This window comes from Mustela nivalis, assembly GCF_964662115.1.
Source record: "Mustela nivalis genome assembly, chromosome: 10".
Classification (NCBI taxonomy): Eukaryota; Metazoa; Chordata; class Mammalia; order Carnivora; family Mustelidae; genus Mustela; species Mustela nivalis.
Genome location: NC_139029.1, coordinates 89,824,883 through 89,852,449, shown reverse-complemented (window position 1 = coordinate 89,852,449; position 27,567 = coordinate 89,824,883). Strand labels below are relative to the sequence as shown.

Genomic DNA, 27,567 nt, shown 5'->3' with positions numbered 1-27,567 from the left:
TTTCTGGGCTTTCAATTCTGTTCCACTGGCTTATGTGTCTGTTTTTGTGTCAGTACCATACTGTTTTCATTACTCTAGCTTTGTAGTATCGCTTGAAATCAAGGAGTATAATGCCTCCAGCTTTGTTCTCTCTCAGGATTACTATTGTTATTTGAGGTTTGTGTTTCCATATGCATTTTAGGATTTTTTTTTTCGATTTTTGTAAAAATAGCTGTTGAAAATTTTGATAGAGCTTGCTATATCTATAGATATAATCTATAGATGGCTTTGGGTATGTGGACATTTAACAATATTAATTCTTCCAATACACAAGCATGATCTTTCCATTTATTTGTGTCATATTCAATTTCTTTCATAAATGTTATTTAGTTTTTGTTGTGTAAGTCTCTTACCTCCTTGGTTAAATTTATTCCTGTTTTATTGTTTTTGATGCTATTCTAAATTAGATTGTTTTTTATATTTATTTTACAGGTATTTTTTTGTTAATGTATAGAAATGCAACTAATTTTTATATGTTGATTTTGTATCTTGCAATTTTACTGATTCCACTAACTAGTTCTAACAGTTTTTTGGGGGTTTTTTGGTGGAGTCTTTAGATTTCCTATATATAAAATCATGCCATTTGCAAAAAGCTTTTACTTTTACTTCTTTTATACTTCTTATACTTTTACTTCTTTTACTTTTACTTTTACTTCTTTTATACTGATTTAGATTGATTTGGATGCCTTTTTGTTTGTTTTTGAGAGAGAGTGAAAGAGTGCATGGGAGCAGGGGGAGGGGCAGAGAGAAAGACTTTTTTTTTTTTTTTTTCTAAGAGAAAGAGAGAGCAGAGAGAGGCAGAGGGAGAAGGAGAGAATCTTAAGCAGTATCCACACTTGATATATGGAGCCTGACATGGGGCTTGATCTAATGACCCTGAGATCATGACCTCAACTGAAGTCAGGTATCAGAGGCTTAACCAACTAATCCACACAGGCGGATTTTATTTATCTTTCTTTCTCAATTATTGAGGCTAAAACTTTCAGTATTATGTTGTATAGGCTTGGTTAGAAGAATGGTCATTGTGAGTTCCTGATCTTTAAGGAAAGGTTTCCAACCTTTAACCATTGAGTATTATGTTAGCCATGGGCTTGTCATATATGACCTTTAATATGTTGAGTTATACTCATCCTATACTCAATTTTTTGATGGTTTTAATTTTGAAAGGATATTGAATTTTGTCAAATGCTTTTTCTGCCTCTATTGATATGATCATATGATTTTTATTCTTAATTCTATTAATATGATACATCACATTTTTTGATTTGTGAATGTTGAACCATCTTTGCATCCCAGGGATAAATCCCATTTATCATGATCCTTTTAATGTGCCATTGAATTCTATTTGCTAATATTTGGGGGAAGATTTTTGCATTTATGTTCATTAGGACAACTGGTTCATAGTTTTCTTGTAGTGTCCTTGTCTGACTTTTGTATCAGGGTAATGCTGGTATTACTGCAACTTATTGCTGTATAATTGTTCAGAATAGTGTCTTAACCATTATAGTTTTGTAGTATCAGTTGTAATGTCTCCTTTTTTGTTTCTGCTTTTATTTGAGTCTTCTCTTTCTTTTTAGTTAATCTAGCTAAACATTTGCTAATTTTGTTTATCTTTAAAATAAAACAGCTCTTAGTTTTGGTGATCATTTGTTTTTTTGTTTTTTTGTTTGTTTGTTTGTTTGCTTTTGTTTCTGGTCTCCATTTCACTTACTTCTGCTCTGATCTTTATTATTTTCCTTCCTTCTACTAACTTTGGTCTTGGGTTTTCTTTTTCTAGAACCTTAAGGTATTATGTTTTTATTAGTTTCAGGGGTAGAATTTAATGACTCATCAGGTGCATATAACACCCAGTACTTATTATATCAAGTGCTGTTCTTAATGCCCATCACCCAATTACCCCACCCCCCCCTCCAGTGACCCTTAGTTTGTTTTCTAGAATAAGAGTCTGCCTCCCTGTTTTCATCTTATTTTATTTTTCCTTCCCTTCCCCTCTGTTCATCTGTTTTGTTTCTGAAGTTTCACGTTTGCATGAAATCATACATTATTTCTCTTTTTCTCACTAATTTATTTCAGTTAGCATAATCTGGTTTCTTATGGTTTAAATTTAGATTGAGGTTTTTCTTGTTTCTTGAGGTAGGCCTGTATCACTATGAACTTTCCTCTAAGAACTTCTTCTGCTGCATGCTCTAAGTTTTGGTATGTTGTGTTTCCATTTCTCTCAAGATATATATATTTTTTTAATTTCTCTTTTTATTTCCTCTTTGACCCGTTCAGGGGCCTTATTCTCTTCATTATCTCCTTTATTTTTTGTATTTAAGGATCCTGCATTTAAATATAACATTTAACAATAACATTTAACATAATTAAGCCAGTACCATTTTTTTAAAAAAAATGTAATCCTACTAAAGTCCCCTCTAACTACCTTATCCTTTTTCTCTCTTCATGGCTACACTTCCTATTCACTTCTCAACTAATTGGCTTTGCTTTCACCACTTTGTAGAAATTCTTTTACTAAGCCAGTCTCCCTACTGTTAGTTCAGTGGATATATTCTAGATCTTACCACTCTCTTTTTATGTGTTCTCTTTAGCTGGCTTCCTTGACACTGCATTCTCCTGGTTTTCTTCCCCCCTTTCTGTCATTACTTTTCTGTCTCCCTTGAGAGTCTTCTTTTTCATTCTGTCTCTTATATATTTGTTTTCTTCTGTGTTGTATTTTCAACTTTTTTGGCCTCTCACTCTGTATGTATTTTTTTCCTAGACAATCCTATTTATTTTTCCACATTGAACAACCAGATTTAGGCTAATTGATTTCCCCAAATCTTATGTCTCTAGAGCACACCTTCCTTCTGCATGTGCAAGCATTTATTGGATATCAGTTGGGACACCTCAAACACATACCACATTGTTTGTCCCCTAGATATTCTTTTACCACTTCAATGAATGGCATCATCATCTTCCTAATTACCCATGTCAGAAATGCCAACATTATTCCAAGGTCTTGAACTTTCCTTTATCCTCCATCCATCCCTATATATAGCCTTCAAGGTTTTTTTTGTTTGTTTGTTTGTTTCAGATTTTTATTTATTTATTTGACAGACAGAGATCGCAAGTAGGCAGAGAGAAAGAGAGAGGAGGAAGCAGGCTCCCTGTTGAACAGAGAGCCCAACATGGGGCTCGATCCCAGGACCCTGGGATCATGACCTGAGCTGAAGACAGAGGCTTTAACCCACTGAGCACCCAGGCGACCTTAGCCTTAAAGTTTTTAAAATATCTAATGTCTTCAAACAAATTTTTTTTTTTTTTTGCCCAGAGCACTCTGCAAATAAAAAACCATGGAACACTACATCAAAAACTAATGATGACTAATAAAACATAATTAAAGGGGCACCTGGGTGGCTCAGTGGGTTAAGCTGCTGCCTTCGGCTCAGGTCATGATCTCAGGGTCCTGGGATGGAGTCCCGCATCGGGCTCTCTGCTCAGCGGGGAGCCTGCTTCCCTCTCTCTCTCTCTGCCTGCCTCTCCATCTACTTGTGATTTCTCTCTGTCAAATAAATAAATAAAATCTTTAAAAAAAAAAAGAATGTTCCCTTGGTTAATCCTTACTTCTGTAGGGAGCTAGTACACTGTGATGGACAAGCACTGTGATGGACAAGAAGGTAACCTTTGAGGTTAGAATACCTGGATTCATATTGCTTTGCTACTTCTAATTTACTTTATGTGAAAAGTGTTCCCTGACAGTTACACTTGTCTTCTTCCAACAAAAACAAAACAAAACAAAACAAAATCCTACAGTCTATTAAATGTCTCTGTACTATGGTCTTTTTTTTTTTAAAGATTTTTATTTATTTATTGGACAGAGAGATCACAAGTAGGCAGAGAGGCAGGCAGAGAAAGAGGAGGAAGCAGGCTCCCCGCTGAGCAGAGAGCCTGATGCAGGGCTCGATCCCAGTACCCTGGAATCATGACCCGAGCTGAAGGCAGAGGCCCAACCCACTGAGCCAGCCAGGTGCCCCTCTGTACTATGTTCTTAAAATACTTTTTTTGCTACCCTTGTTATTGTACTTATTCCTCTGTATTATAATTGCTTGTTTCCTTTCCTATATTTTGTATTATACTATAAACTCCCAGAGGGGAGAAACTTGCTTCCTGTGCCATATTATGAATACACAACCCAGCACCTGATGTATTAATTTATTAATTCAACAAAATTTTTAAAAAGATTTTTATGTGTTTATTTGACAAACAGAGACCACAAGTAGGCAGAGGAGCAGGCAGAGAGAGGTGGGGAAATCAGGCTCCCCATTGAGGAGAGAGCCCAATGCGAGACTCCATCCCAGGACCCTGAGATCATGACCTGAGCTGAAGGCAGAGGCTTAACCCACTGAGCCGCCCAGACCCCCAGTGCAACAAATATTTTTTGAGCACACTTATCTTCACTGACCAAAGTGCAATTTATAACAGTGCATAAAAAAGACCAGGTTGCTGCTCTTATCAGGCTTATTTTCTAAAGAAGGAAGCAAGCAACAGATAGAAATGAACTAACAAAGATTTGCCAAGTATTGGAGAGGAATCTATGGAAAGAGCCAAGGAGAAAGGTCCTTGGTAGAGGGAAAATGAAGTACAATGTTCTGAGATGGAATGGTCCTTGGAAAGGGGGCATTCAATGAATGCATAATTGAAGGTGGGAAAACTAAGAAGAGAAGTTACTTGTCTGCCGTGATTGACAAGTAATGGAACCTGGATCCCCTGTGTCTAGTGTGACACTCTTCTCAGTGAGTCACATTGCCTCAACATTTAGCAGAAATGGCTATTTTTAGCAAAAGCAAGTATGATGACTGAAAATAAAGTGAAATGCTAAACTTGTTAGAGTTCAGAGTTTTAAAAAGAAAATCGTTATTTGAGAAAAGAGTCAATGTAAATAATAGAGAAAGAAGTATGAGAGTATAAAATACTACTCTTGAATTCTGACAGGTTAGGTAAGTACCTAGTGGAATTCGAGAGATTTTGGAATAAAGCAGAGAAACTTAATTAAGCATTGTGTGTCAGGCATTGTGGTGTGTGACTAGGACATTATCCCTGCATTGAGTGTTTACATTTTTCATGGAAGAGATTAATCTAAATAGCTTGAGAGTTTAAAATTAATGACTCTAATATAAAAGGAATTTATTTTTACAGATTTTAAATCTTTATGTGAATGTATTATTAAAAATCATTTGGTCTAGTACAAGTGCTGAGAAAATTGTCAGTATTTGCTAATAGGAGGTGAGATATGGAAAAGAACTTTTGGGTTTTTGGTCTTTGGAAAAAAGTATCCTTTTTAAAAAAGTTATCCTTTTAATTTATCAAGCATGTGTACTTTATTATTTAATTCATTTTTACATATTTATCAGATAATTGACATAGGGGAGAGTATACCTATTCCAGATGAATTTACTGAAGAAGAAAAGATTTCTGGAGATGGGTGGAGGCATTTGATGGCAGGAGGCATAGCTGGCGCTGCTGCGAGGACATGCATGTCCCCCTTTGACCCCTTGAAGGTCATGATGCAGGCAGTTTGCACACTTGACCCCTAAGCATTAAAGTCACTTGAAAAACCCTTGACAGTTTTCAGAAAGAAATGTTTTGGCACATTTCATACTATTTCTCATTAAAATTTCACATTCTTCTGAAAATGCCAATTTTCTTATTTTCAATATTAAAAAATTTTTTAATTTTCTTAAAGATGCTTCCGTGCTATTTAAATTATTTTTATTTAAAATAATAATAATAGAACACTCTATTAGAAGTTTTTTCAGAAATATAACTAAAATTATCAAAGAAGTGATAAGACACCATTAGTCTTATTTATTGATTATCTCTAGACTCTGGCACTTACATAATAGCGTGGTTCTATTGTTCTACTCAAGTTTTTTTTTTTAAGATTTTATTTATTTATTTGACAGAGAGAAATCACAAGTAGTCGGAGAGGCAGGCAGAGAGAGAGAGAGGGAAGCAGGCTCCCTGATGAGCAGAGAGCCCGATGCGGGACTCCATCCCAGGACCCTGAGATCATGACCTGAGCCGAAGGCAGCGGCCTAACCCACTGAGCCACCCAGGTGCCCCTATTCTACTCAAGTATTAAGCATATTTCTAAGAATTGGCAAATAAGTTATTTAGAGTGTGTTATTGACTGATTCCTCACTAGAGGTCATGTTGTCTTATTATCTTTATTTTACCAAATAATGGATTGTCAATAGTAGTTTAAATAGTGCATAGTTTAATCTGTTAACTTTCATAATTAAAATTTAGTATTTGCTGAATACTTTCTTCACAAGGATACAAAATTAATAATTCACAATCTAGTGAGTTTAAATTTGTAATTAAACTTGCATACTGGGGTGTGTAATTGTCTTTTGGGTTTCTTTGTAACATTGGTGACATTTGGTAATGGATTATTAATAGTTTTTTTGGTTGTTTTCTGATCTTATTTATTTGTTACTTTTAGAAAATCTTACTTTTGACAGACTCAAATGTAGAAGTAGGAGCTCTCAGAGGTGATAGTCTCCATCTCTTGACAATCTGATGTTCTCCTTTGGCTTCCTTCCTTCTCTTAACTAAAAGTTCAGCATGTTCTGTGTACTCTTTATTATTTTTCTTAGTATGCTTTTTCTTCATAGGCATTGTTTGTGTTGCAAGGTATGTGGAGCAATGAGATGCTGAATGCCAGGCACTTGGGTCCTGGGTGTTTCGCCCTCTTTGTTAACAGGCTTTCTGACACTGTATTGGTGGGCATCATCTTCTGCAGAGAGATTGAAAAGTTTGCAGATCCTGCTAGCTCTTGTGGGCAACAGGTGATGAGGCACAATAGAATCAGCCAAGGAATATCCTTCTGCTTTTTTTACACTTACCAAGTTGTGAGCACTCAGGTCTGCAGCCACAGAGCACCCCTGAACAGATTTGGGTTTGCTTTCTCCAGATCTCCTGTATCTATAGCAGGAATGCCCCATACTCAGTGGCAGTGCTCATTTTATGAATAATTTGTATATTGTTTTTTGTTTCTGTGATTAACAGTATAGCATGAGCATGTTTGCATGGTATTTCAAATACTATTCAAATATTTCAAATATTTGTGTGTTCTTCAAATACAGGTTTTAATGACTATATTATTTCAAGTGGTTATTAATTTTTTAGATTATTTTTTCCTATTAGACATATAGGTGGTTTTTAAAACTCTTTTAAAATCATAATTCATAATAGTTCATAATGATGAACATTATTGTTTATGAGTTTTCATATTTAGGATTATTTATTTAGAAAGACTTCCTAAAAGTTAAGTAATGATAAAAACATTTTTAAGCCTGTGTGTATGTGTGTGCATGTGTGTATAATGTTACATTCCTTTCCAGACTTTTTCTTCCCACAGATGAGAATGCCCATTTCACCTTGCTCTCCTATTATTCTGTTTCAGTGTAGGCAGGGTGGTATTTTATTAATGTTCTAATTTTTGCTTTCTTAAAAAGAACATATTCTCATTATAAAAATAATACATTAGAAAAATGGGAAGGTACTGAAAAGTGGAATGGAAGACAATAAAGTGGCCTGTAATTCTTGTGTATTAGTTCACGAGGGTTGCTGTAACAGAATATCGTAAACTGGTTTATACAACAGAAGTTTATTGCCTCACAGTTTGGAAGTCTGGAAGTCTGAGATCAAGGTGTCTGCACAGTTGGTTCCTTCTGAGGGTGATGAGGAAAGGATCTGTTCCAGGTCTCTCCTTGGCTCGTAGATGGCTGTCTTTTCTCTGTGTCTCTTCATGTTGTCTTCCTTCCTCATATGTCTCTGTGCCCAAATTTCCCCTTTTTTAAGGATATTAATCATAGTAGTTTTTAGGGCCCACTTTAAGTCCTTACTCTAACTTGATTATCTCTGTAAAGATCCTGTCTTCAAATATGGTCACATTCTGACACATTAAGTCTTCAACATATAAATTTTGGTGGGGGCACAATTCAACTCCTAACACCTTGCTACCCAGAAGTATTTGCTATTGAAAGTTTGATATATTTTCATCCATTCCTTTTTCAGTACATGGTTTAGTGTTCTCTTTAATAATCTTGTAATATTTTAGCAGCAACAACACATTTTGTTTATGCAAAAATTCTCTGGTAATTAAATCATTCCTGTTCCCTTGAAGTTGCCCTCTTTGATGTATGAGATTAATGTATATATTTGGGGACAAGAAAAAATTAATATATCAATTTTATATGTCTCTAAAGTACAATAAAAATGGTGTGTTCATAGATTTCTACATTTATGTATTATTATTTTATTGGCAATAATAACATCAATGCTATATTACCAGCAAAATAAATTTAAAAATAAATTTCCTGTACCTTTCTAGGTTCATGGTTTAAAGTCCAGGAGAATGAGATTGATTGATGGGTTTGAACAGATGTTGAAAGAAGGAGGAATTCTTTCTCTTTGGCGGGGAAATGGTATAAATATATTTTTTAAGATTTTTATTTATTTATTTATCAGAGAGAGAGAGCGAGAGAGCAAGCACAGGCAGACAGAATGGCAGGCAGAGGCAGAGAGAGAAGCAGGCTTCCCGCGGAGCAAGAAGCCCGATGTGGGACTCAATCCCAGGATGCCGGGATCATGACCTGAGCCGAAGGCAGCTGCTTAACCAACTGAGCCACCCAGGCATCCCAATATTTTTAAAATTATACGTGAGACAGCTCTCGAGATTGGAGCCTATGAACAGGTAAAATGTTATCACCTATGGAATTTTATGATAAAGATCAGATTATATATATTTTTTTAAGATTCTGTATTTAATTTTTAAAAATTTAGACTTCAATGAGAGAGAAAAGAAGAATGTGCACAGCAATAGATATCACTGTAAGTACAGGCATACCATGAAGATATTGTGGGTTGGTTCTAGACCAGTGCAATAAAGCAAGTCAAATGAATTTTTAGTTTCCCAGTGCATATAGAAGTTATGTTTACACTATACTGTAGTCTAGTCAGTGTGTGATAGCGTTAGGTCTAAAAAAAACTTTTTATACTCTAATTAAAAGAGCTTTATTGCTGAAGAATGTTAAGCATTATCTGAGCTTTCAGTGAGTTGTAATTTCTTTCTTGGTGGAGAGACTTGTCTGGATATTGAGGACTGCTGACTAAGCAGGGTGGCCATTGCTGAAAGCTGGAGTGGCTGTGGCAATTTCTTGAAATAAGACAGCAGTGAAGTTTGCCTGATTGATTAACTCTTCTTTCACAAACAATTTATCTGTAGCATGTGACGCTGTTTGCTAGCACTTTACCCACAGTAAAACTTTTTTCGAAATTGGAGTCAGTTCTCTCAAACCCTGCTGCTCCTGTATCAACTAAGTGTTGATACTAAGTCTAAATCCTTCATTGTCATTTCAACAATCTTCACAGCATCTTCACCAGAATTAAATTCTATCTCTAGAAACCACCTTTTTTGCTCATCTATCAAAAGAAGCTCTTTATCCTTGGAAGTTTTATTATGAGATTGTAGCAATCCAGTCCCATTTTCACACTCCACTTCTAATTCTAGTTCTCTTACTGTTTCTACGATACCTGCAGCAAATGTCTCCACTGAAGTCTGGAACCCCTTCTTCTACACTCCTGTTAATTTTGGCCTCTTCTCATGAATCATGAATATTCTTAATGTCATCAAGAATGGTGAATATTTTCCCAAAGGTTTTCATTTTACTTTGTGCAGATTCATCAGAGATATCTCAAGAGTTTCATGTCCACTGCTATAGACCTTAAGAACAGTCATCTTTGGGTCTTTAAACAAGGACTCCCTTCTTCTCTTAGAAACATAATCTACTAGTAGGTTCTCCAGTCTCATGATAAACTCCACTGTAATATTTCCACCTTCCTGAGTCTACCTATTCTTTCCTCAACAATCTGCCAAGACTTCAGCATCATCACCTTGCTTACTATCAGCCAGAGCTATGTCTAAGCTTTAAAAATCAGTTCCAGCACCATATTAGGATAGATTTCAGGAATCCTGTGCCATGGGAGAGTGCTCCTCATCAATAAACTCTTCCCTATCCAGCATTATATTCTATCCCTCAGATCCCCACCATTAGTACTCTTGTGACCCACTGTCACACTCCTCCTTTGGTTTCTTCCAGTCCATAATAACCAAGTCCTTGGGCTATCTGAGAATTAACTCTACATAAACGGTTGGCTAGAAGGCAGTCAGAGATGGGGGGGTGCAGTGGGACAGATTGTGAGAAGAGCAAACATCCTTTTGATAGGCATCTGCCTCTTTGAGGCCTTTACATGCATGGCCTGCGTACAAAGAGAAGCTGCTCTGCTCTAGCAGTGGGAAGGGACAACTTTTTGCCAAACTGGAAGGTGCTGGTGAATTTGGGAGCTCAAATTTCTTAGGCATATGCACCCACATGTTCCCATCCCATGTGTCAGGATCCTGCTCCTTCCCAGTGAGGGTCCTCACGTTAGCATAGGAGACCTTTTGAGGTTCTATATTGTTTCCTTCATAACTCTGTTACCTTTACATTTATATCCTGGGCCTGATTTTTAGCACTCTATGAGGATCTCTCAGTGCTGCTATGAAGACCTCACAGTGTTCATAATGTGCTTAATGGTGAAAGTTAGATGACTTATAACCTTGACATTTTCTTCCTTCAAAGTTTCTAAGATAGTGAATTAGAATCAGCCAACTCCACAATCTTTATAACTGTCCCCATGCTATTCAAGTATTAGGGCAACTGAATAATATAATACTTTTCTGTCTACCAGTACACTATCCCAAGCCACGAGGACTATGAATTTTAGTAATTGTAATGCCACAGCATACCACAGATTATCATTATTCCATTTTCCAACTAAGAGCCAATTGTTGTCAAGTGGCTGGTGAGTGATCCAGTTCTAACAACATCAGCAGACCTACTCTGTAAGAACACTTTTCATTTTGTTGATTTTCATTTTGTTGATTTTCTCTGTTGATTTCCTATTTACAATTTCATTAATTTCTGTTCTAATTCTTTTTATATTTTTTCTTATTATTATTTTGGATTTAATTTGTTCTTTTTCTAGTTTGCTGAGATAAAAAGTGATTACTATTTATAAATATTTCTCTTTTTTAAAATATACATATTCAATGCTATATATTTCCGTCTAAGTACTACTTTCCACTCCTTTGATAAATTATGTCTTCATTTTCATGTAGTTCAAAATATTTTTAAACTTTTCTTGAGATTTCTTCTTTGACCTGTGTGTAATTTAAACTTCCACATATTTTGGTATTTTTAAAAGATTATCTTTCTTTTACTGATTTCTAATTTTGTTCCACTATGGTCTCAGAGCAGCCATTGTATGCTTTCCATTCTTTTAAATTTGTTAAGGTGGGTGTTATGGCCCAGAATATTGTCTTTCTTGGTGAAAGTTCCATGTGAACTTGAGAAAAATGTGTACTCTGCTATTGTTGGATGAAATCGTCTATGGACTCAGTTACATACAGTCGACTGGTGGTGATGTCAAGTGCAGCTATGTCATTACTGATTTTTTTTTTTTCTGGATCTGTCCATTTATAATAGAGGATGCTGAAATCTCCAGCTATGATGGTGGATTTATCTGTTTCTTTAAAAAAAAATTTTTTTTTATTTATTTGAGAGAGAGAGTGAAAGAGAGAAAGCACAAATGGGATAAGGGTCAGAGGGAGAAGCAGACTCCCTGCTGAGCAGGGAGCCCAGTTGCAGCTCTTGATCCTGGGACTCCTGGTTCATGACCTGAGCCGAAGGTGGACACTTAACCACTAAGTCACCCATGTGCCCCTGAATTCATCTATGTCTCTTTGTACTTCTATCAGTTTTGACCTCATGTAGTTTTATGGTCTGTTGCAAGGAACGTATATGCTAAAGATTGTTATATCTTCTTAGATAATTAACCCCCTTATCAGTATGTAATTCCTTCTTTAGCCTAGCTAACTTTCCTTGGTTTAAAGTCTGCTCTGTCTAAAGTTAATATAGCTACTTACACTTTGATTGAAGTCAACATGGTATATTTTTCCCTATTCATTTACATTTAACCTATATGTGTCTTAATCTCTAAAGTGGATTTCTTATATATAACATATAAGTTGGGTGTTGTTTTTTGAGCCACTCTGACAATCTCTGACTGTTAATTGGTACATGGGACCACTTTTAAAGTGACACCAATTACTTTAGTTTGGATTCCCCCTCCCAAAAAAAGTCTGGATACAGCTAGTTTATTCGTGAAGAAGCAGGAATAAGGAAGCAGGGGTGGTGAGACACAGAAGGAAGAAAAGTCAATACAAGGGTACATACGTGAGGTTTCAGTTATATGCAGTAGGGGCTTGATTCTTTAAGGAACTTCTAGGACATGTACAGAATTATTCCCAGAATTATCTATCTGAAGGAAGAGAGCTGGGCCATTTATCTGCCAGTTTCTGTCCCATATTGTATGAAGATTGCTCTTAGGAGTTTAACTTCCCCAGACTTCTGGGCTGGACAGGCTCCCCCAGTTTCAGAGAAGGCCCTGAGTCAGAAAAGCAGAGAGATGGGAGGATTTTTCTTTTGATGGGTTTCTGTCAGTGAAGTGAGTCTGTGAGTCTGCACAGAACTGTCCAGATTTGATGTGGGGCTCTGGAAGGGTCTGCCATGGCTAGGGAAAGCGTGCTTAGGTTTGGGGCCTGAAAGTTGCTTTGGAGATCAATGGAACATAGGGTTTTATGAGTTTTCTAGCATACCATTCTTTCAAAAACTTCCTATACCACTTCTCTGTTTGTTTCCAGTCAATATCACGTGGAGTAGCCATATCTAAAAATCTCTTCTCTGATGTTTTATTTTCCAGTTCCTCTGCTTAGTCATTCATCCTCTTTCTCATTTTTATAGCGGGCTACATTGGTGTCAACTAAAACAATAGGCTGAAATTGGATGACAACACCTGACTTTGTCAGCTGGGCAAGCTCTTTGGGACATCTAATTTCCTTCTGTTGGGGTACAGAGCAGGTGGCTTTTCCTACTTGGAAGCCCACCATTCTTGACTACTGAGCCAGCCTAAGAAAATTTCCTTAGCAGAGCTCCATTTCCTTCCATTTCTACTTGCAAATTGGCTTTGGAGAAGGCCCTATGGCTGAAAAGTAGAGAGATGCATTAGGTCATGTGTTAATAGATCTTGCTAAAAGCAGCGAGGAGTGGGCAACACTGACCAACATTCTGAGGTTTTACAGTCAGTTTTCCTAGCACTTCAGGCTCAAAAAGCACACGATCTACTTTCCAAATTATCACAGCAGGCAGTTTTATCAAGCATTTCCACAAAGCATTAGAAAGATCATCATCTTCTCAGACTGCAGTATCTCTGTCCTAACAATAAAGCCAGTGTCACATATTTTAGATTTAAGTTAATGGTAGTTCCCTGTATCTAGTAACAAATTCCTGTTCCTGTTTGGGTTCATTCTAAGCTGTTAAAACAAACAGATTCCAAAGTACAGTAGCTTAAATGAGATAAAGGCCAGTGGTCTAGAGTTAGTGGTACAGCTCTGCCATCTTCAATATATTGCTTCCGAGGTTGCTTCCATCTTTGCCATTCTTTTGATTGAAGTCAACATGGTATATGGTGGAAGAAAGATGAGTCTGGGGCAGGCATCTTTAAAGAGATGTCAAAATTTGCATACTCAACTTCCTTTCATATCTCACTGGCCAAAACTAGTCACTTAGCCACACAACCTAGCTCCAAGAAAGGGCAGGAAATGCAGTTTGCAGCTGTGTCAGCTCTGTTACTAAAAGGAAGAAGATATCGGGTACAGGGAACATATAGCAGTCTCTCATATTAACTGAATCAATCACACTTTTTTAAAAGATTTTTATTTATTTATTCAACACAGAAAGATCACAAGCAGGCAGAGAGGCAGGCAGAGAGAGAGGAGGAAGCAGGCTCCCCCATGCAGAGAGCTTGATGTGGGGCCTGATCCCAGGACCCTGAGATCATGACCTGAGCCGAAGGCAGAGGCTTAACCCACTGAGCTACCCAGGCACCCTTCAATCATACTTTTTCATGGAGAGGCACTGATTTGAGAGCTAGAGTTAGTTCATAGAGAATAGCTGAATTATATTGATGATAGGCTTCTAGAAAAGGCAAACAGGAAAACAAGAGAATCAGTTTGCTAAGGCTGTCTTGGATCCTAAATGAGTTCCCAGCTTCAGTCTCCATGAAACTTGACTTACTTTAGTTCCTATGAAGCCTGACCTCTCTGCTGATATTTGTTTTCCTTATTTCTGCATGTGTTATTGCAATAACCTCCCTGCTACTTAAGCTAACAAGAGTAATCCCTTGTTCCTTGTAAGGGAAAGAGCTTCTCACATTGTTACTATTCTTGATTAACCTGTAACCAAATATTAAGTACCCTGCATATGTAAGACCTGGAGTGAAAAAGAGATAACAGATACAGTCCCTGACTCCTTTTTTGTCATTTGCATGCTCTCTATGAAATAGCATATTCATGAGTATGCTTAAGTGATTTAATGTTGTTAACTCATTCTGTGGGTAAAAAATAAGGGAAAAAGGAGGCCGAATAGAGAAGTCTCACTTATTATCTCAGACAACTAATGGCATAAAAATTAAAATCAAGTATTCCTCTAGATGCTAATGTCAGGTTTCTGGAATACTTTTTCAAATAATTTTATACTACTAATTAATGTTATAAACTTAGAAAAAATATGTATTCTATTTCAGCAATATTATACATTTCAATACTTTTATTTATACAGTATAAGAATTGGCTTAGTTTTGATGGTGCTAAAGTAGAAATTATTGAGAGATTTATATCTGGCTCATTGGCTGGTGCAACTGCGCAGACATGTATTTACCCCATGGAGGTATGTATTATTATAAAATTTTAAGTAAAGTAATACATCCAGTTCAAAGTATAACTTTTAAAAAATATTTATTGAGGGGCGCCTGGGTGGCTCAGTGGATTAAAGCCTCTGCCTTCGGCTCAGGTCATGGTCTCAGGGTCCCAGGGTCGAGCCCCACATCAGGCTTTCTGCTCAGCTGGGAGCCTGCTTCCTTCTCTCTCTGCCTGCCTCTCTGCCTACTTGTGATCTCTGTCTGTGAAATAAATAAATAAAATCTATAAAAAGATGTTTTAAAAAATTTATTTGAGAGAGAGTGAGGGGCGTGCAAGCCAGGGTGGGGGGCGGGGCAGGGGAAGGGCAGAGAGGGAGAAGGAAGAAGCACATTCCCCGCTGATCTGGACTCCACTCTGAGCTCAATCTCACAACCTTGATATCAGGACCTGAGCCAAAATCAAGAATTGGGTGCCCAACTGACTGAGCCACTGAGGTCCCCCCCACAAACTATAACTTTCAAAATAAATGAAAATAGATCAGAATTTTATATCATAAACAGCTTTATAGCTACAGTATTTAAATCTCATGCCAAGTGTTAATTGGCCCTTTTGTCTGTTTATTTGGTATCAACGTAGTATTGTAGATGTATCAAGAAGATTTAAAAAAAAATCATTGCTTGCATGCTTGATTGATAGAATCACTTAGTCATTAATCAGATCAAATCTGTATTGCACAAACACTAAGTTTAAGGTATTTTTCTAGATGCAAAGACAAATCAGACAGGCATTTTGGTCATGAAACTTATAGATTAGATGGGGAGATAAAACATTATGTCAGTAATGATGATCCAAAATATAAAATATAAATTCTAGAAGAGAGGTCAATATGAAGTGCTATCAAATTCAGAGGGGAGAAATTATTGCCAGCTAGGAGCTTCATGAAAGACGTGAGTAGAATATATGAGTGTGGCTTAGATTTTGGACATTCAGAGATAATGAGGAAAGGCCTTTTAGGTGGAAATAATGACTTAAGCAAAGGAATGGAGGCAAAAGAACAGATACTTCAGTTTGGACTGGATAATACCATGGATAATGGGTTGGGGCTAGATCAGAAAGGTTCTTGAACGCAGTGTAAGAAATATAATTTCAATTTCTTTTAAAAAAATAAGCCATCAAATACTTTGGAACCTGAAATATAATCTTGGGAAAGTTGTTTTAGAGTGAGAGAGACTAGAGAAATGAGCTAACTACATACAAGAGATGGTGTGAAGTGATAGTAAAGGCTTAACGTACGATACTGACTAGAGAAAATGGACTCACGTTAGAGCCATCTTGAGAACTGACAGCCTGACGCAGAAAGGAAGAAGAGGGAGGAAGAGGGAAAAGAAGAAGGCAAATTTCTGTCTGGGTTGTGTGCTTGGGTGTTTAGAGTTACATCTGAGTTACATCTCTAATAGAATTCCAGAGTGGTGGAAGTAGCCCAGACTATGAGAGAGTGATGAGTTCAGGTTTGTATGTATCTAATTTGAGTCGTTGGCAGATAACCACGTTATGATCTTCAGCAGGCAGCTGCAACTGTGATACCGAGATTTGAGAGGTTTCAGGTCTTGATGTGTCATCAGCAAAGAAGTGCTAGTTAAAGTCATGAGATTACTTAGAAAGAAAGTAGAGGGTTTGTTGCTATTGTTTGTTTTGTTTTGTTTCGCTTTTTAATACTGAAAAGAAAAACTTTGAGAAGACCTTAATTTAGGGAGTAAGTGGGGAAAAAAAACCTGCCAGGGAGTACACTGCCCTGGGGAGGGTGGAGAGTTTTGAGAATGAGATTATCCAAAGCATGGGGTGGTGCAGAGCCTTCCAACTGATGACTCAGAGCCAGCTCCATCAAGATACACAGTTTGCCCAATCAAGAAAAGTTCATGCTTTTTTTTTAGTTGTGGCTCTTTTAGAGAACCATTTCTCGAAAGTATTTTTAGTGCTCCCTTAAATTAGATTAATGGAAATTAAGAGGACAAGGAGTAAGTTTCTATCAGGAGAATTGCACAGGAATGTTGATCACAGACAGACTACTGAAGCCTACTATTGCCTTCATAGTGCCTGTTATGTTATTACTTTATGAGCACGTTTAATCATATTAAATGGTTATTGTTTATCCACCTCACTGTTACAATAGTTCCCACAGTATATATTTTAAGTATATACAGAATGTTATTTTTCATATTGCTTCTTCACTTTAGCATGACCATACATATATATTTTTAAGTTGGAATTTGGCTGTAGTTGCTTTATTTTGAGGCAACAGTGTTATCTCAAGTGAGTTTGTTTTACAGTATGTTGCCTTATAGCACATTAAATGAGTTTGAGCAGATGTTATCAATTAAAACCACAGTGATTCATTACATTTTCCTGTTTAAATAATTTTTTAAAAACTGTACTGCATTAGCTGTTTATAGTTAAAAGCCAGTTAGGGAAAAGCTAAAATTATATTTAAGATTACTTTCTTTTTTTGATTTCTATGATAATTACTAAACATTGTATATAATGCAGTTTTCTGTATTGCTAGATGAGTTGAGTGAATCTGATCAACATATTTTTATAATATTCTTCACATTTAGGTTCTAAAGACCAGACTGGCTCCAAGTAAAACTGGACAGTATTCAGGGATCATTGATTGTGGCAAGAAGCTTCTGAAGGAAGAAGGTGTTAGAACATTTTTCAAAGGTCATATTCCTAACTTGCTAGGCATTCTACCTGGTACAGGCATAGATTTTTCTGTTTATGAGGTGATTTTATTCTCATAATATGACATTATGTGTTAGATTTGAAAATGTGGCATAATAATAGTCTTCATTCTAAAAATCTAGTTGTAAGTCACTTTACATGAAGTAGTTTCTGACCAAGAAGTCTGGTTGAGTTGAATGGATTTATTTGGCTGTTCATTTTATATCTTAATTGTCTAGTATTGTAACAATAACTTTTTGGTTGGTATTTTGTGTGAATTAGGCTTTACTGATAATATTTATAGACTTAAATGCTGATATGATGGTTCTCAACTTTTGGCAAGTGGTATCACAATCGTATGAAAGATAGCCATTTTTTTTTAGGACTTAAAAATGCATATATCTTTTATAGATGTTTAAAGAATTGAATAATATAGTAGGTATTTCTTTTCTTCTTTTTTGCTTGCTTCTGTAGTCTTATTAAAATAAATTTGTTCCTCCTGTTTATGTTGGGCTCCCTCCATTCTTTTATTTCTTCAGTTCAATATCTTCTGCTTTCTTATCAGAGTAACAGTGATGTTACACATTTCTCTTTTTACCATTGCATGACTAATAATTGCACTGAGTAAAGACATTTTGAAATATATTTTTTCAAAAGCATCACATTATATATTTCATAGTAATTGTTTCAATATATAATGGTAAAGCTGTAACCTTTGATCAATGAACAGTTCTAAAAGCATTTAGTGATCTTTTAACCCACTATTTTGAAATAATTTACTCTAGCCACTTTTATTCAAGGAAAAGCAAATTTGGAAAGATGAATCTCTCTTAAAAGTTCAGAAAATGTAGTTTTATTAACCTAAAGTGGATTATGCAGTCTTCTCTACATTATTCTGTTTATCCCTCTGAGAATCTCCAGAATTTTGCTTGGGTCTTGAATGTCATTACAAACCAAATCAACTAGGAAAATAGAACAAATAAAACCAAAGAAAACAAAAGCACACAGAGAGATGCAAAACATCTCAAACTAAGATGAGAACTCAAACTAAGGTTGTCTGAATAGATTTTTTTGAAAACATCTGTGTGCCCTGTCCCTGATAGGGCAGTATGCGGGTAACCTCCTCTGTACATGGAGTTGGAACAATCTCTTGTAAAGATTTTAGAGAGAACAGTTACAAAAATCAAGCGGTTAAGCTTGACTCTTATTTATCAGTGTTATGACTTGATAACTCAGTTTCTCTGAATTAGTTCCTCATTTATAAAATTTGAAAAGTGGAGATGACAATATGGATTTGTCAAGTTTCTGTAGGGATTAAGTGAGATAACATCTATGAATTTATGCTTAGTATAATTCTGTAATCAAATTTATTTATTGAAATTGAGTGAGTGGGGAACTTTATTCTATTTAGACTTGCATAGTGGTTAAAGGATATTTACTACTATCTTCTCTGCCAGCTGTTGGCTCGAGCATCACATAAGAGAGTCTGTAGACCCTGGGATAATGATTTTGCCGGGATGTAGTATATTGTCTCACACATGTGCTCAAATAGCCACCTTTCCTCTGACCCTTATCAGAACTCACATGCAAGTTCAAGGTGAGTTTTTTTTTTTTAATGAAGTAATAAGTTAAAAGGTGGTGAAGAATAACTTTAATGAAGTATGAATAAAAATTAAGTTAAAGATCATTTAAAATAATTAAGGTTATTTTAAATGAGTAGAAATTAATGATTTTAAAAAAATAGGAAAACTGGAGAATTGATAAATCAAAGCAGACTCTGATTTTTAAGGCACAAATCTTGAGTTTATTGTTTTATTATAGAGCCTTTTGTTAATTTTAGATTTTATTTCTTCTCCAAAGTTCTGCTTGGGACTTCACACATTTCCTTCAGTTACTAATGATCTCTTTAAGGAGTTTGTAATTGGGAAATACCATGACAAGCAATAGAAAATATTTTGCTTTCTTCAAACTAAGTCAACAGTTACTCAATGTGAACACGCAGTTTCCCCTCTAGTTCTGCTCTCATTGTTATATTCTGCATCAGGAATGTAATACATTTGTGGAATTGAAATTGTATTGCAATCCCCCTAGTAAGGAGATATTAAGCAGAAGGGAGGGTATCTGTTTTGCTCTCTCAAGTGAAAGGTTAGAAATTTAGATTTTAAGAAAATACCTTTATCACCTTTTAAGAAGAGGGAAAAAAAAACCTAACATAATTCTTTTATTATCTTCCTTAGCAAATTATTTAAGGAGTTTTGTGGTGATGTTCTCTTTTCTCCTCTTTTTAGTAATATTTTCAGATTTAATTTATATTGCAATCCAGGTGGGGAATCTCTGTATCCATTCCATCATCCACCCATTGCCCTATCCAAGTATTTGTGTCATACGCATTTCCAAATGCTCCTTTGTATTTTATATCTGTGTTTTTCAGTATGGTAACCGCTAGTGACACATGGCTATCAGACACTTGAAATGTTGCTAATTCAATTAAGAAACTAAATTTTTAGTTTTACTTAATTTTACATAATTTAAATTTGAGTAGACACAAGTGTCTAGTGGCTATATTGAACAGCACAAGACCATTCTATAAGTAGGGAGAGAGTAATATTCTAAAGTAATTTTAGCCTCCATAATTCTCATAAATCATTGGACTATCTTAATGTACAAAGACTGAATATTGAATTACACTGATTTTTTTTTCAATTTATAGCACTGGAAGAAAAAGAAACGACAACTTCTATGATTCATCTCATTCAAGAGATACATAACAACAAAGGAAAAAGGGGATTTTTCAGGGATCTCACCCCAAATATCTGCTTCCTGCAGTAGGCATTAGCTGTGTAGTTTATGAAATAGTGGGACAACATTTGGGATTAATTTAAAAGTGAAATATCAAATTGTTGTCATTACCAAAATCACTTAGTTGTAAGATAATACCTGACTTATAAAGAGAAATTTGTCTTTTCCTAAAAGGGAAGACATATCAAATAATTGTTAAAACATTTTTTCTTTATTTCCATTATAAAATTTATAAATTAAATCAACATTTTAGTAAAGTTCTTTAATAATATAAAATCCTTAATAGCCGCAGAATTCCATTCACACTTCCCACTACTCTCCCTTGAATCCTAACTTGAAACTTCTTTTTACTGGCTTCGGATATACCATGGTAACATTATAAAATATTTGGTCAGTTGTAGCTGCTTGTGTTAACCTTTTTCTATTTAAATAATTTTTTGAAAAGCTGAGCTTGAAAATGTTTTATACACTAAAACAAAAATCACTACACTTAAAATCGGTGTTAGAGCCAATGATCACAGTTTCTCCTTTTTAAGCAAAATGAAACATTGGTTTCCTAATTTCTTCACTGTTCCTTCTATCAGATTGTGGGCAGAATAATGATAACATGATAACCTCTTTCTTCTCTGGCTACTTTATTTGTAAATATAAACATTGTTGGTTCATTTTTATTCTTGATATTTTTGGCTGTTATAGACAAGTCAATATTGAGAACAAATCAGCACCGGACAAATTTTTGTTTTATCTTCTGATTGAAAAAAATTTGAAAGGAAGAATTTTAAATATTAAATCGATTATTTCATACTTGTTGAAGCAATTCTTTTTTTTTAATGTTCAGTTAGCCAATGTACAGTACATAATTAGTTTTTGATGTGGCGTTCATTGATTTATTTGTTAAGTATAACACCCAGTGCTCATCACAGCATGTGCCCTCCTCAATACCCATCATCCTGTTACCTCTCTTCCCACCTTCCTTCATTCTGAAACACCCAGATTGTTTCTTGGTGTCCCTAGTCTCTCATGGTTCATCTCCCTCTCTGATTTCTCCCCCTTTGGATTTCCCTTCCTTCCCCTATGGTGGTCTGTGCTATTGATTATGTTCCACAAACGAGTGAAACCATACGATAATTGTCTTTTTCTGCTTGACTTACTTCACTTAACATAATCCCCTCCAGTTCCATCCAAGTTGATGTAAATGGTGGGCATTCATCATTTCTGAAGGTTGAATAATATTCCATTGTATATATGAACCATATCTTCTTTATCCATTCATCTGTTGAAGGGCATCTTGTCTCCTCCTACAGTTTGACTATTGTGGACATTGCTGCTATGAACATTGGGGTACATGTGCCCCTTATTTTCACTACATCTGTATCTTTGGGGTAAATACCCAGTAGTACAGTTGCTGGGTCATAGGGTATCTTTCTTCTTTTTTTTTAATTAATTTATTTATTTTCAGCATAACAGTATTCATTATTTTTGCACCACACCCAGTGCTCCATGCAATTCATGCCCTCTATAATACCCACCACCTGGTTCCCCAACCTCCCACCTCCCACCCTTTCAGACACCTCAGATTGTTTTTCAAAGTCCATAGTCTCTCATGACTTACCTCCCCTTCCAACTTCCCCCAACTCCCTTCTCCTCTCTAACTCCCCATGTCCTCCATGCTATTTGTTATGCTCCACAAATAAGTGAAACCATATGATAATTGACTCTCTCTGCTTGACTGATTTCACTCAGCATAATCGCTTCCAGTCCCGTCCATGTTGCTACAAAAGTTGGGTATTCATCCTTTCTGATGGAGGCACAATACTCCATAGTTTATATGGACTACATCTTCCTTATCCATTCGTCCGTTGAAGGGCATCTTGGTTCTTTCCACAGTTTGGCGACCATGGCCATTGCTTCTATAAACATTGGGGTACAGATGGCCCTTCTTTTCACTACATCTGGGGTAAATACCCAGGAGTGCAATGGCAGGGTCATAGGGAAGTTCTATTTTTAATTTCTTGAGGAATCTCCAGACTGCTCTCCAAAGAGGCTGCACCAACTTGCATTCCCACCAACAGTGGAAGAGGGTTCCCCTTTTTCCACGTCCCCTCCAACACATGTTGTTTCCTGTCTTGCTAATTTTGGCCATTCTAACTGGTGTAAGGAGATATCTCAATGTGGTTTTAATTTGAATCTCCCTGAGGGCTAGTGATGATGAACATTTTTTCATGTGTCTGATTGCCATTTGTATGTCTTCCTTGGAGAAGTGTCTTTCCATATCTTCTGCCCATTTTTTGATATGATTGTCTGTTTTGTGTGTGTTGAGTTTGAGGAGTTCTTGATAGATCCTGGATATCAACCTTTTGTCTGTACTGTCATTTGCAAATATCTTCTCCCATTCTGTGGGTTGCCTCTTTGTTTTCTTGACTGTTTCCTTTGCTGTGAAGAAGCTTTTGATTTTGATGAAGTCCCAAAAGTTTATTTTGGCTTTTGTTTCCTTTGCCTTTGGAGACATATCTTGAAAGAATTTGCTGTGGCTGATATCGAAGAGATTACTGCCTATGTTCTCCTCTAGGATTCTGATGGATTCCTGTCTCACAGGAATCTTTCTCACAGGAATCTCACAGGTCTGTTATCCATTTTATCTTTGTGTATGGTGTAAGAGAATGGTCGAGTTTCATTCTTCTACATATAGCTGCCCAGTTTTCCCAGCACCATTTGTTAAAGAGTCTTTTCTCCACTGTATATTTTTCCCTGTTTTGTCAAAGATTATTTGACCATAGAGTTGAGGGTCCATATCTGGGCTCTCTACTCTGTTCCACTGGTCTATGTGTCTGTTTTTATGCCAGTACCATGCTGTCTTGGTGATCACAGCTTTGTAGTAAAGCTTGAAATCAGGTAGCATGATGCCCCCAGTTTTATTTTTGTTTTTCAACATTCCTTAGCGATTCGGGGTCTCTTCTGATTCCATACAAATTTTAGGATTATTTGCTCCAGCTCTTTGAAGAATACCGGTGGAATTTTGATCGGAATGGCATTAAAAGTATAGATTGCTCTAGGCAGTATAGACATTTTAACAATGTTTATTCTTCCAATCCAAGAGCATGGAATGGTCTTCCATCTTTTTGTGTCTTCTTCAATTTCTTTCATGAGTGTTCTGTAGTTCCTCAAGTACAGATCCTTTACCTCTTTTGTTAGGTTTATTCCCAGGTATCTTATGGTTCTTGGTGCTATAGTAAATGGAATCGATTGTGTAATTTCCCTTTCTGTATTTTCATTGTTAGTGTATAAGAAAGCCACTGATTTCTGCACATTGACTTTGTATCCTGCCACGTTGCTGAATTGATGTATGAGTTCTAGTAGTTTGGGGGTGGAGTCTTTTGGGTTTTCCATATAAAGAATCATGTCATCTGCGAAGAGAGAGAGTTTGACTTCTTCATTGCCAATTTGGATACCATTTATTTCTCTTTGTTGTCTGATTGCTGTTGCTAGGACTTCTAATACTATGTTGAACAAGAGTGGTGAAAGTGGGCATCCTTGTCGTGTTCCTGATCTCAACAGGAAGGCTGCAAGCTTTTTCCCATTGAGGATGATATTTGCTGTGGGTCTTTCATTGATAGATTTGATGAGGTTCAGGAATGTTCCCTCTATCCCTATACTTTGAAGCGTTTTAATCAGGAACGGATGCTGGATTTTGTCAAATGCTTTTTCTGCATCAATTGAGAGGACCATGTGGTTCTTCTCTCTTTTCATATTAATTCTCATATTAATTTGTTCTATCACATTGATTGATTTGCAAATGTTGAACCATCCTTGTAGCCCAGGGATGAATCCCACCTGGTCATGATGGATAATCTTTTTAATGTGCTGTTGGATCCTGTTTGCTAGGATCTTGTTGAGAATCTTAGCATCCATATTCATCAGTGATATTGGTCTGAAATTCTCCTTTTTGGTAGGGTCTTTGCCTAGTTTGGGGATCAAGTTAATGCTGGCTTCATAGAAAGAGTCTTCCTTCTGCTTCAGAAAAAAAGTTTCCTTTTTTTCAATTTTTTGAAACAGCTTCAGGAGTATAGGTGTTATTTCTTCTTTGAAATTTTGGTAGAATTCCCCAGGGAATCCATCAGGTCTTGGGCTCTTATTTTTGGGGGGTAGCTTTATTCTTAACATCTTGAAGAACCTCCATACTGTTTTCCAGAGTGGCTCCACCAGCATGCATTCCCAACAACAGTGTAAGAGGGTTCTCCTTCCTCCACATCCTCACCAACATTTTGTGTTTCCTGTTTTGTTAATTTTTGCCATTCTAACTCGTGTAAGGTGGTATCTCATTGTGGTTTTGATTTGTATTTTCCTGATGGCTAGTGATGCTGAACATTTTTTCTCATGTGTCTGTTAGCCATTTGTATGTCTTTTGGGGGAAGCGTATGTTCATGTCTTCTGCCCATTTTTTGACTGGGTTATTTAGTTTTTTAAGTGTTGAGTTTGAGAAGTTCTTTACAGATCTTGGATATCAGTCTTTTATCTGCAGTCATTTGTAAGTATCTTCTCCCATACCCACTGCCTCTTAGTTTTGTTGACTGTGCAGAAGCTTTTGATCTTGATGTAGTCCCAAATGTTCACTTTTGCTTTCTTTTTCACTTGCCTTTGAAGACGTGCCTTGAAAGAATTTACTGTGGCAAATGTCAAAGAGGTAACTGCCTCTATGTTTTCCTGTAGGATTTTGATGGATGCCTGTCTCACAGTTTTGAGTTTATCTTTGTGTATGGTGTAAGGGAATGATCCAGTTTTATTCTTCTATTTGTACCTGTCTAATTTTCCCAGCACAACTTATGGAAGAGATTGTCTTTTTTCCATTGAATATTTTTTCCTGATTTGTCAATGATAGTTGACCATACAGTTGAGGGTCCATTTCTGGAGTCTGTATTCTGTTTCATTGGTCTGTGTGTCCGTTTTTGTGCCAATACCATGCTGTCTTGGTGATCACAGCTTTGTAATATAGCTTGAAGTCAGACAATGTGATGCCCCCAGCATTGGTTTCCTTTTCTATCATTCCTTTTGTGATTTGCCATCTTTTCTGGTTCCATACAAATTTTAGGATTTTTTCGTTCCAGTTCATTGGAAAATGCCAATGGTATTTTAAAAGGGATGGCACTAAGTGTAAATTGTTCTGGGTGGTACAGACATTTTAACAATGTTTATTCTTCCAATCCATGATCATGGATCATCTTTTTGTGTCTTCCTCTATTTCTTTCATAAATATCCTGTAGTTTCTAGAGTATAGATCCTTTACCTCTTTAATTAGGCTTATTCCTAGGTATCACATGATTTTTGTTGCTATTGTAAATGGAATTGATTCCTTAATTTCTCTTTCTACAGTTACATTGTTAGTGTTTAGAAAAACAACTGACTTCTGTGCATTATTTTGTATCCTGCCACATTGCTGAATTGCTGTATGAGTTCTAGTCATTTGGGGGTGGAGTCTTTGGGGTTTTCTACATAAAATACCATGTCATCAATGAAGAGGGAGAGTTTGACTTCTTCTTTGCCAATTTGGATGATTCTTATTTCTTTTTGTTGTCTGATTGCTGAGGCTAGGACTTCTAGTACTATGTTGAACAATAATGGTAAGGAAGGCAAATCTCATGTGAAGTTCAGGAGTAGGTGTGTAAGAAACTTGAGTAATTGTGGTAGTTGCTTGGATAGATTTTCACAATGCATTCAAATTGATGAGATCGTTTGAATAGTAACACAGAAATGGCAGGGTGGTGGTGGGGGTGGGGTGGAGTTTATGTAGTAGTAGGGAAATGACAAGTAGCCTGGTCATTTTGAAATGTGTGGTGTATAGAAATATAGTGAGACAATGAGGATACTGCTATTGACTGATACTAAGTCATAGAGAGCTGTGAGTTACATGTGCTAATGACATGCTCTGGTGTAAGAAGATAACTGACAACAGAAGAAAACCATTGACAGAGGAGATAATAGAGCCAGTGAGACCAGTTAGGATAGGATGTTATTTCCATAGCTGTAATTATAAAATGCTGGATTCTGAGTGAGGACTTCTTTTAGAGTAAGTAGATGCAATTATTGTATCAGAAGTCAAAATCCAGTTTATTTTATTAAGTTCCTGCTATGTGCCAGAAACTATTTCAAGACACTTTTAAAGGTTCTCTTGCTTAATTCTAGAAAGTTGAGATTATTATGATTTTTTTATTATTAACATGTAATGCACTATTTGTTTGGGGAGTACAGGCTGTGATTCATCATTCTTACATAACGCACAACATTCAGCACAACACATAGCCTCCTCAAAGTCCATCACCCAGCCACTCCATCATTCATCCCCCTCCCCTCTAGCAACCCTTAGTTTGTTTCCTGAGATTGAGAATCTCTTAAGGTTTGTCTCTCTCTCTCTGGTTTTGTCTTGTTTCGTTTTTTTCCTCTCTTCCCCTAGGATTCTCTACCTTGTCTCAAATTCTATGTATCAGTGAGGGCATATGATAATTGTCTTTCTCTGATTGACTTATTTTGGTTAGCACAATACCCTCTAGTACCATCCTTGTTGTTACAAGAGATTTTTTTTTCAATTTTTGTTCAGTTTTTGTAAACTAACCAAACCAAACAGTTCACCCCTTTCTCCTACCCCATACCCTGCCTCTTGAAACCACCAATCTATTCTCTATATCTCTAAGCTTGTGTGTATGTTTTAGGTTTCACATATGAGAGAGATCATATAGTATTTGTCTTTGTCTTACTTATTTCACTTGGCATGATGCCTTTGAGGTCCATCAGTGTTGTCACAGATGGCCAGATTTCATTCTTTTTTTATAGCTGAATAATATTCCATTGTATATATACCATAATTTCTTTATCCATTCATCCATTGATAGACACTTAGGATGTTTCTGTATCTTGGATATTGTAAATAAGACTGCAATAAACATGGGGAGTATATATTTTTTATTTAGTGTTTATGTTTTCTTTGAATACCTGGAAGTAGAATTGCTGGATCATATGGTAGTTCTACTTTTAATTTTTTGAGGAAACTTCCATAAAGTTTATACAAATTTATATTTCATTAATGGTGCACAAAAGTTCCTTTTTCTCCAAACCTCAACAAAACTTGTTATATATTGTCTTTTTTATATTAGCAGTTCTGTTAGGTTTGAGGTGAT

General features: G+C 36.2%; 1 protein-coding gene across 1 annotated transcript in view; it reads left to right on the top strand.

The window, feature by feature from the left end:
* Nucleotides 1–20,484, top strand: part of LOC309843238 (mitochondrial adenyl nucleotide antiporter SLC25A24-like) — a gene marked incomplete at both ends in the record, with an annotated part of 51,955 nt that extends 31,471 nt beyond the window's left edge. The window contains 9 exon segments of the mRNA XM_082688570.1: nucleotides 5,430–5,588; nucleotides 8,417–8,510; nucleotides 8,719–8,723; nucleotides 8,726–8,779; nucleotides 14,805–14,912; nucleotides 17,497–17,675; nucleotides 19,060–19,199; nucleotides 20,313–20,411; nucleotides 20,414–20,484. Coding sequence (XP_082544696.1) covers nucleotides 5,430–5,588; nucleotides 8,417–8,510; nucleotides 8,719–8,723; nucleotides 8,726–8,779; nucleotides 14,805–14,912; nucleotides 17,497–17,675; nucleotides 19,060–19,199; nucleotides 20,313–20,411; nucleotides 20,414–20,484 — 909 coding nt within the window.
* Nucleotides 20,485–27,567: the final 7,083 nt, after the last annotated feature.